We start from the raw sequence: 10,626 nt of genomic DNA, 5'->3' as shown, positions 1-10,626 counted from the left end.
TTACTTATAAAAGATGATCATATATCTCATATTAGAAGTGAAACGATACATATCTTTGGTATTATTCAACACTAATTCAACCTGTGAAATATCTGTATAGTGCTGAGAAAGAATGGAAGGAAAGACACAGTCCATGCTATCTATCTATCCATACCTCTCATAACACGAGATTTTATTCATGAAATATGTCACTATAATTAAGTTGAACTGCACTGTCTCATTTGTGATATTCTTCCCAATATTATGTGCAACACCTAAAGCATTGTCCTGTGAATTGATTCCTTGAACAACATCTGAAACGACAAAACCATGAGGGAAAGCCACCACCTGGGAAACCGCCGCCTCCAGGGAAACCGCCACCAGGGAAACCTCCACCAGGGAAACCGCCACCACCAGGGAAACCTCCACCAGGAAAACCGCCACCACCAGGAAAACCGCCACCACCAGGAAATCCTCCACCAGGGAAACCGCCAACACCAGGGAAACCGCCACCACCAGGGAAACCGCCAACACCAGGGAAACCGCCAACACCAGGGAAACCACCTGGGAAACCTCCACCTCGAGCAACTAAGTTGGCACCATCCACTCCAATTGTCTCTCCAACAACCTCATCTGCAAACACATTAGCTCTTAACACATGAACTATTTACTATAGAAAAGTGAATTTTTCACACGCATTAGCTATATATAATTTGTGAGGAAGAAGATGGATAGGAATAGAAGAGTAAGAAAATGGTAAGGGATTTAATAGAAAAAATACAAAAGTGAAGATAAAGATTGGAGTGTGAAAATGTTTTTGTTTAAAACATAAGAAAAGGTTTAAATGATAACAAATTGGAAAAATAATGGCGGAAGGGGAGTCCACTGCATATGGATATGATTTAAAAAATAAAAAAGAAAATTGTTTAATGCTCTGGATAAATGTTTTAAGGTTGCTAAATAAAAATTAATAAATAGAAAGGCTTCACTGTTTTTTTTTTCTGAAATTATGCCTCTTATTATTGCAATTAGTTCGAAACGATATTAACTATTTTTTCTTCACTTGTTGTCTTTTTTTTTTATATTTTGTTTTAACCCTGGTAACATATCTATTTTTTTAAACATAATCTCAAAAATAATTTATATATCAAAAGAGCACAATCTAAAAAACTAGAGATATTAGATTAGTTAAAATAAAATAATAAAAAAATACAAGGACCACAACAAAGTAAACACAACGACAAAAAGTATAAAAGAAGAAAAAATTACAATGACAAAAACATTTGCATGTTTATAATATATATATATATATATATATATACATATATATATATATATAGGAACATCTTTTCATAAACTTAGTATATTTAAAAAAATATATCTAGTGTTCTTTAAAATATTTGTTAACATGATATTACTTTAAAATACTTCTGAGAAAGTATATTATGAGAAATAGCTCACCCTCTTTGAAATCCTTCTTGGCTTCCACTTGTGATGACATAAAAAAGAACATTACCAAGATACCTAGGACAAGTGCTATTGTTATCTTCGAACTCATTTTTCAGTAGTAAACTAAAATGAGAGTATTTGTTGTGGTATTGAAGAATGAGAAAATTAGTGGAATATATATAGGAGTGGAGAAGGGAAAGGTTGGGACCTTTCTCTTAATTGCCGCCGTATAGCGTACAACATTCTTTCAAAGACTTGTTCTTCATCTCTTTCTCCATTTTTCAATGGTAAAAAATGTAGGCTGTGAAATTGAAACCCACCATTATTATTGTACGTAGACACTATATGCAATGTTATCAAAACTAGAGAAGTAGACACCTACTCCTATTTTTTTTATCATAATATTATTTTTATTTACCATAATTATTAAAAACATTATGCACAAGTTATACGCAATCTGTTAAATGTTTTATTTTATTTTATTTTATTAGAAATTTACTTTATTAGTCTATATTATTCTACCTAGTCTTTAATGTGACAACCTGTCCAAGACCCATTCTTCCTTCCATTTTCTTTTCTTTTTTTATGTTCTTTTTTCTCTTATAGTAAAAGTGTTGAATATGCTCTCTCTCTCCTTCTAAAACTGTATTTTTTCATGTTGATATATTATTTATATATTATTCATGCAGATAGAAGGAAAAAAAAAGTAAAAAAAAAAAAAGACATAAATTATGAAAAATGATAAAAAATTTCTTTTATAAATATTCTGTACTCTATAAAGAGGATTTACGAAAAAAAGTGAATAATAATAAAATATTTACTACATAATTGATTATATTTTTAAATATTTTACCACTTTTACGTTTAATAATAATAATAATAAAAATAGTGTGTTATGAAGTGACTTTAAGCCTAATTCAATCCCATAAAGTCACTTCATAGAGTTGAGGTTTGCATCCACTTATATACAATGAAAGACTCTAATCTTTAGTCGACGTGGAATCTCCAACATAGTCATCACATAATCTCGATTATGTTTTTAAATATTTTACTATTTTTATGTTTAACAACATTAAAAATATAACTGATATTTTTTAATAATTATATTATTAATATTTTATTTATATATATATTTTAATAGAATAATTAATTAAATTATAAATACAATAAAAAAAATTAATTTATTAAAACAATATTATTAATATATGCTTTTATATTAAAAACTAAATAATTAAAATAATAAATAAATAACTTTCATTTTATTATATCAATAAAATCATTTAGAAACTTTTGATTCAAATCTACTTAGTTTCTTTACATCATTCACTATTCCCTCTTTTGCTTCCCTTTCCAACTCTATCCTCATCCAAGCAAACCTAACTCACCCCTTCTCCCTCTAATTCTAACTTCAATTTTCCTTTTAATCAAATGTTATATTGTACTTCAATTTTCTTTTTTAACAAATGTTATATTGTAGGTAGTAGCAAGTTAAACAACACATTTCATCTTATTGGTTTTTAAAATAGAATAAGTTCCTCTGGCTACTTAATTTATTTTATTCTCATAATCTTAGTTTGAGTAGTTAAAATCTTTAATTCTCTTAACTAGCTTTTAGATTTTCTTTTAATTGATATTATGGCTTTTAGAGTTCTAGTTGTTTGGTCTTTCCTTAATATTTATTTTCAGTTATTTTGAGTAAAAGTTGAAAACATGATAATCTTTTGGAAAGGTGTTCTTGAATTTGAGATATTGAGTTTAGAAGTTGTACCGTCCCGGGCTTGATCGGACATGGGCCGAGCATTCTGATCCCACAAACGGCCCAATAACATTCATATTGGGTGACGTACTTCAGGTTAGTAGATGACCGATCGGATCTAAACGACGAAGAATTGGGACTAAGAGGAAAAAGGGAGAATCAAGAAAAAGGCACATTCTCCCTTCTCCCTGCACCTGATCATTGACGTGAAAAGACAAAAGTGCCCTTAATGAATATTAAATTAGGTTAAGTGAAGAATGTGAATGAAAAACCTGCACCCAACCCTCACTTCTGCATTCAACCCGCAGCCGCAACTCATCTACACCAGCTTCCTCTTGGTTTTCGCAGGGAAGGACAACAAGTCTTTCGTTCCGTTTGATTTCGACGACAAACCATCAGCTGCAACGGCGCGAAGGAGCCCTTGAACGGAGAGGAAGCCCGGAGAGAACGTCGGAGAAAATAAGGTAAGTGACTTCTGGATATTTTTTTTCGAAATTATAGTTTGACTTGCGGGTATTTTTATCCGGTATATGTAATTGTTGTGCGAATATTTTTGTGCGGAACTTATTTTTGACTTACGGATATTTTTATCCGGTATATGTAATTATTGTGCGGATATTTTTGTGCGGAACTTATTTTTTACTTGCGGATATTTTTATCCGGTATATGTAATTGTTGTGCGGATATTTTTGTGCAGAACTCATTTTTGACTTACGGATATTTTTATCCGGTCTATGTAATTGTTGTGCGGATATTTTAATGACTTATGGATTTTTCCATCCATAAACAACTGTATGTATTTGTGTTAGGTAGTTAACGCAACAATATATTGTTCTTCTATACTATTTGTGTTCCATTGTAATTTTGGATTGAATGTTATTTTTATGAAAAGTAAGATGGTAAGGACTAGAGGTGGAGGAAGTTCTAATTTGGACCGTGTGCGACCAACTGCATCGGTGAGAAGAAGACGGAGTGGTCTTAGTACTTCGGTTTCAAATGAACACTTTGAAGATTATATTGAAGGAGAAGAAGTTGAAATTGATGATGAAGGCTATCCAGGAGGGCCAGTGGATAAGTCGTTATTAATTATGAACATCATGTATCCAGACAGTTATGGGATGGTTTAGTAAGTAATGAAAATTAATTTCTTGTATTTGGTATGTATGTATTTATTGATGATATATATTGATTATTGTAAGATCGTGGTGAGCTGAAGGTCGTTTCACATGGGGGGAAGATAAATAAGTTAGGAGCACCTCTTGTGCGCATAGAGGCTATCGTAGAAATGTGTGGCTTAGGGGGTTTGCTTCAGGCTAGTTATGAGGTTTTAGACCGAGGATTGTTGTGAGGTTTTGTAGAGAGCTGGCATGCAGAGACTAACAGCTTTCATTTACCGGTTGGAGAGATGACCATCACTCTTGATGATGTGTCAAATTTGTTGCATTTACCTATTGTCGGACAATTTTACAGTTAGGAAACCTTAGATGCAGATTCGGCCATTGATTTATTGGTACAAGCTCTCCGTGTTGACCGTGGAAATGCATCTGAAAAAACAGATACTGTATGGGAGCTCATGTGCGCCTGAGTTGGTTAAGAGATGTGTACGAAGATGCATGCTCAAGGAAGCAACGGATTGTGGCTGCCAAAGCTTACTTACTTCACCTTGTCGGTTGCACTATATTTGCCGACAAGAGTGCTACATCAGTTAATGTTTTTTATGTTGGATTTTTTGTTGATTTGAGGTTGACCGGTGGATATTCTTGGGCGGGAGCTGCAGTAACTCACATGTACGAGCAACTAGGAGATTGCAGTTATGCAAACACTAAGCAACTAGCTGGTTATGCAACATTGTTGCAAGGGTGGATTTATGAGCACTTCCCGTCTATAGGGATGAGACGTATGCAACCACTATATTTTGAAGACCAACCTCGATGTAGGATGTACGATGTAGGAAAAGGTACTTCAATTGTTGTTGTTCGATCACAGTTAGATGCATTGACACCAGCTTCAATTCGGTTTTGTCCATATGACGAGCATAGGGAAGAACGTCCATTCGAGTGGATTTCATTATTCTCTGGTTATTTGAGGCTTGGAAATTGGACACAATTGCACATGCCAGAACGTGTTCCGCGTCAGTATGGATATACACAGATCATCCCTCGTAACCCATCTGTACTTAGACATGGTGATCCGGATACAAATGAAATGGACCGTCGATGGTTACATTATGTTGATTATGTCATAAATGATATGGCCAAAGCACCTTATCCTGACACTTGCGTTGAAGAGTACATGTCTTGGTTTAGATCTGTATCACATCCATATGTGATTCATGCAGAGGATGATGAACGCCCTCTACAGGTACCCTCAGATGCACGTGGCCATGGAGCACATCCTGAGGAGTCACATCCTTAACATGTGGTGTGTTAATAGATGTCTTCTCTGGAAAGGCTATCTCTTGCAATTTAGTTTTGATGTTAACCTTACCTGCAACATCCAACTCTTTGAACCGCTTCGCGATCACCTCAAACTCTTTGTCAATTGACAACTCAGATGAACATTGTTCACTTGCAATATCTTCAAAGCTTAATCGAGTCCACATGACATGTACTGATTTAAATGGTATGCTACCCACACCAAATGAAGCCAATTGACACGCACACGGAAGACCATGAGTACATGTAAGAGCACATCCACACCGATTTTTATCAAACCCCACTAATTTGACCCTATCAAGCTCTTCAGAAATAAGGATCAAAGCATATTTTAACACAAAACCTAACAATTTTTTGTAAGCTGTAACCTTAAATCGATGTCCCACCACATTAAGACTTTTTTGGAATGAAGCTTTGATTGCATTATGTTGTAAAATAATCATCTTATTGATCGAATCCCAACAGAAACATAAATCCCCCATAGAATTTTGAAGAATTCTTTTTAGGCTCTAGTGTACCGCCTCAACCCTGTTACTTGTTGTGTTTCCTAAGTGCATTACCTTATCTGTCCATGCCTTCACAAATTTTTCTTTGTGTGGACATAATCATGTATCCATCACATAACCAATAAATATAGGCCATGGAAAACAAACAACTTGAAAAGCGTTGACACGATCTTCAAAGGCCTCAACAATATCACAATCCACAACAGATCTCGAAGCTTGATTACTTGATCCCAAGCCTCCCTTGGATGCACCAACATTTTACATTTTGCTTTCACATTTTTATCAATGTGAAATCGACATAGCAAATTATAACCTTCAGGAAACACGATTCTCCCTGCATTCATTAAGGCAATATCTCTATCACATACTACCACCCTAGGGTATGAATCAATTCTCAAAAACAATCCTTTAAGTCTATCAAGGGCCCACAAAAAATGTTTTCCTTTTCTGCTGCTAGTAAACAAAATGCAACGGAAAAAGTCAAACCAGTTGATGTAATCCCAACAACCTCAAGTAAAGGCATCCTATACTTGTTTGTTTTGTACGTACTATCCATCAATATGACAATATTAAATGAGTTCACTAGCTTTAATGAATCTGGGTGTGTCCAAAATATATCCTGCATAACATTCGACACCTCTTCACACCTACACCAATGCACGTACATGTCTCGCTCCAATAACAACATGAATTGTTGCATTTCTGTTCTGTGACCTCGTTGTGATCTTCGGTGAACACACATTGCATTATAAACTTGCTTTATCGTCGTCACATTCTTCTCATTTCTCTCTTTCATTGTTAGTAAAATATTTCTTGCCTTCACTGAAGTTTTAGTCATATCCTCCACCATAACCTTTTCCTCTACAATTAACCTTCCAGCATACGGATGACCTACCATTGTCTCTGCCAAATCATGATTGTGAGATCCACAAATTAATTCAACCATCCACCCCTGACCACCTTTGACTGGTTTGCCTCGCAATCTGAAAGGACACTCACACTTCCTACTTCCCGTTCCACTTATATCTACGTTTTTTTATACCGCCTGTATCTACCTCATCTCTCACAACCTAATAATACGAATGTCATCCTTCCTCGTTGGCCCGTCCATGTATCCGACCTTAATATAACAATAACAAACCCACAACTATAACCAACATTTCTCGCCCACTCTAACAGCTCATCTCGATCACGAAATACCTACAATAACATATGCCAAATTTTAAAATCGTTCATAAACAATAAAATTCAAAACCCCAACATTTACATTACCTCATTTGTAGTAAATGCCTCACTACACTTATGTGTCATATCTTCATTATCTAACGCATTGTAAGTTATTGACTGCTCCATATCAACATCGTCTAATCCATCCCACAAATCATTCTCTCCTAAAATTCCCATGTATGAGTCTTGTGTATCCATTCACAATCCTGAAAAAAAAAAAAACTTAGCTTGCATAAAATAATCATCTATTCCGAATATGGATACCCATAATTCAAAAATAAACTACGCATATGGATATCCATAATTCAAAATACAACTACGGATATGGATATCCATAATTCAAAATACAACTACGGATATGGATATCCATAATTCAAAATACAACTACGGATATGGATATCCATAATTCAAAATACAATTACGGATAATTATATCCGTAATGCAGTGATATGGTGCAGAAAATGTTACTCACTTACGGACGCTTACATCCGTAACGTTAAAAAACACTTTCGAATATCGGTATCCGTCACTAACTGAGCTCGAACAAAATGCGATAAAGAAGCACCTTATCGGTTCTTACCTCACAACAATGCACCACCACCACTGTAAATCCACCTCCTACGCAACTCAAAGCACCACCAATGAAGAAAACCAACTCAAAGCACCACCATCACAGCTTTTCCAAAGAAACCTTCACAGCTTTTCTAATTAAATAAGACAAGGGCATAGTTGGGATTTTAAAATTTCGTCGGGTGCAAGAAGCAAATGATCGGTTGCAGGAAGTAATTGCCTCAAGAAAAAAACTCCAAGATAAGTCCCTAACATTATTCCAGCTTAGATTCAAAGCGTGACATTTTTTTAGGCATGTTCTTGATTGAACTGCTACAAGATAGTAGTCAAGCCTTAACAACATCCCCCAACATCTGTGACCAGATATTATGCTTCATTTAACTAGTAAAACACTTATATAGTGATTTCACTATTGATTGAAAAGATTGTAATTTGATTTAAAGTGACTTTGATCACTGTAGAACCTATTTGACATTTCTACGAAACATTATCTCTAGTTTTTGTTATTTTATTTTATAAAAGAACACTAGAAATGCTTAAACTTTGAAAACCATTGTGTCATGGAGTTCGTCAATCAACTCTTCAATTGATGGAATGAGAAACCGATCTTTGATAGTAATCGTGTTGAGAGTCCTATAATCAACACAAAACCGTCATGATTCATCTTTCTTTCATACTAACAATACGAGAGATGAGAAGACATTCTTACTTCATTGTATAATTCTCTCAGCCATCATTTCTTTGATCTGACGCTCAATCTCGTGTTTCTGAAAATGTGGATATCTGTAGGGTCAGACATTCATTGGATTCGACCCTTCCAAGAGGGGAATATGATGATCAATCGCACAAATAGGAGGAAGGCCATGTGGTTCCTCAAATAATTGGCCAAGAATTTGGTTGTGCGATCTTGGATGAAATTATGGGTGCTCCCACTATCTACTAGTGTCGTAACTCGAGAACCGTTGACATGGCCCAAAACTTTTAAGGGTCTATGGAATTAATTGGCCCATCAATGCATGTAAGCTGATTTGGGTCGGGTTTGTATATGGTAGGTCGGTGGAACCAGGTTCATCGGGTGTTGGGTCCTCTATATTAAGAAGGTTGTTCAAATCAATCTCGTTCGTTTCGGGGTCACTAGGTTCCGCTATAAACAACATGAACTCCCGCTTGCATTTATGACCAAGTCGATAACGTTCATCACAATAATATAGCACAAGTTCTTTTCACAACAACTTTGGAGCTCGACTGGGGACAATCGTTTGATGGCAAGCGTATTAGGGTCCGATTTGGTTTTTTTGAGAAGAAGGATCGTTGTATGTGCGTTGGGAGAAAGAGTATTAACGAACATCGAGGTTTTTGCAATGGAGGGAGAAGGACGAATGTATAAGGTTGTGTCATATGTCAGCAAATCAAGTCACCTACACAACTACCCTATTGGTTATTACAACCAATTTCCCCTCCCACTGCAGTCTGGGAAGATATATCTCTTGACTTTGTCACAGGGCTCCCTTCTTACCCAAATTACTATGTGATTTTAGTTGTTGTTGACAGATTTTCAAAGGTAGCTCATTTTGGCATGCTTCCAACAAAATTTTCAGTTGTTAAGGTTGAATTATTTACTTCCATGGTGTGCAAATTACATGGCATGCCGAAAAGTATAATATCTGATAGGGACCCTGTCTTTATGAGTAATTTCTGGAAAGAATTCTTCGGAATGAGTGGTACAAAATTGAGAATGTCCTCAACTTATCATCTGCAAAACAATGGGCAAACAAAGGAGTTAACAAAATGTTGGAGCAGTATTTGAGAGCCTTCGTCCATGCTGAATGAAGTTGTGCATAAAATATTTACATTGGGCAGAGTGGCACTATAATGTGAGTTGATTTTTAGGATTGCACATTTCAATTGGTTGCTCTTATTTGTGATTTTTTATTTTAGCAATTATAAGATGAGACCTAGGAAAGATCCCCACTGGACATGAACTTAACCAAGTGGTTAAGTAACTGTGAAGGTTCACTTCCAAAGGCAAAAGGAAAAACACAATATATAGTGAAGATGATGTAGAGTTGCGGAATTGAAAGAACATAAAAAGAAACAATTATGATGAAGGGAAACGAATTGAAAATGGAAGCAAAAGCAAGAACATAAACACAATGAGCAATGGCGTAATGGAAAATGGAAGAAGAGATGAAGGAAAGAAAGCTTATGGTGATGGACAAGAGTGAACACGCCACTTGGAGTGTGGATTCTCCAAGATAAGTGAGGAGGGTCGTCACTTGAAGAGCTCTCACTCTCACAAGATAAGACCTAAGTTAGGAGAACACAGTCTCACACAATTTGTGCAGAGTTTTCCTTTTATATCAAAATTCAACATGAAAATACATGGAGTAAAGCACTCAATTTATAGGAATGGGTGCCTTGGAAAACAAGATAAGGGAGGGGCATAATTGGCATAAATGAGGGGCGGCCAAGGGATTTGACTAAGGTCAAAATCGCCCCTTTGGCTAGGTCTTCTAGAAAGTAGGACAGTCTTCCTAAACCTAGATGTCTTGTCTTGAAAAGTGGGCTTAATACATGCCTATTTCTCTAAGAACACTCTCTTTTATGCTATATGAACCTAATCTAGCATATCTTGCTATTTGGACCTCTAAAGAGAGCCCAAAGTATTTACAATATGTTTTCATTTTTAAGAGGATCAGAAGAA

General features: G+C 35.5%; 2 protein-coding genes across 2 annotated transcripts; both read right to left on the bottom strand.

Moving 5' to 3' along the window:
* On the bottom strand, positions 1-1,579 carry LOC137824468 (uncharacterized). The gene is made up of 2 exons (XM_068630118.1): positions 1,441-1,579; positions 1-612 (listed from the first exon to the last, which is right to left on the bottom strand). The coding sequence occupies exons 1-2, from the start codon at positions 1,535-1,537 to the stop codon at positions 242-244; spliced, it is 468 nt and encodes a 155-aa protein (XP_068486219.1). The 5' UTR covers positions 1,538-1,579; the 3' UTR covers positions 1-241.
* Positions 1,580-6,519: 4,940 nt separating this feature from the next.
* On the bottom strand, positions 6,520-7,529 carry LOC137825385 (uncharacterized). Its single transcript, XM_068631059.1, has 3 exons — positions 7,398-7,529; positions 7,267-7,325; positions 6,520-7,108 (listed from the first exon to the last, which is right to left on the bottom strand). Exons 1-3 carry the CDS (start codon positions 7,527-7,529, stop codon positions 6,520-6,522), a joined length of 780 nt encoding a protein of 259 aa, XP_068487160.1.
* Positions 7,530-10,626: the final 3,097 nt, after the last annotated feature.

The sequence above is a fragment of the Phaseolus vulgaris genome, chromosome 8, assembly GCF_051622355.1.
Source record: "Phaseolus vulgaris cultivar YP4 chromosome 8, ASM5162235v1, whole genome shotgun sequence".
Lineage (NCBI taxonomy): Eukaryota > Viridiplantae > Streptophyta > Magnoliopsida > Fabales > Fabaceae > Phaseolus > Phaseolus vulgaris.
This window is presented reverse-complemented; position numbering and strand designations above follow the sequence as displayed.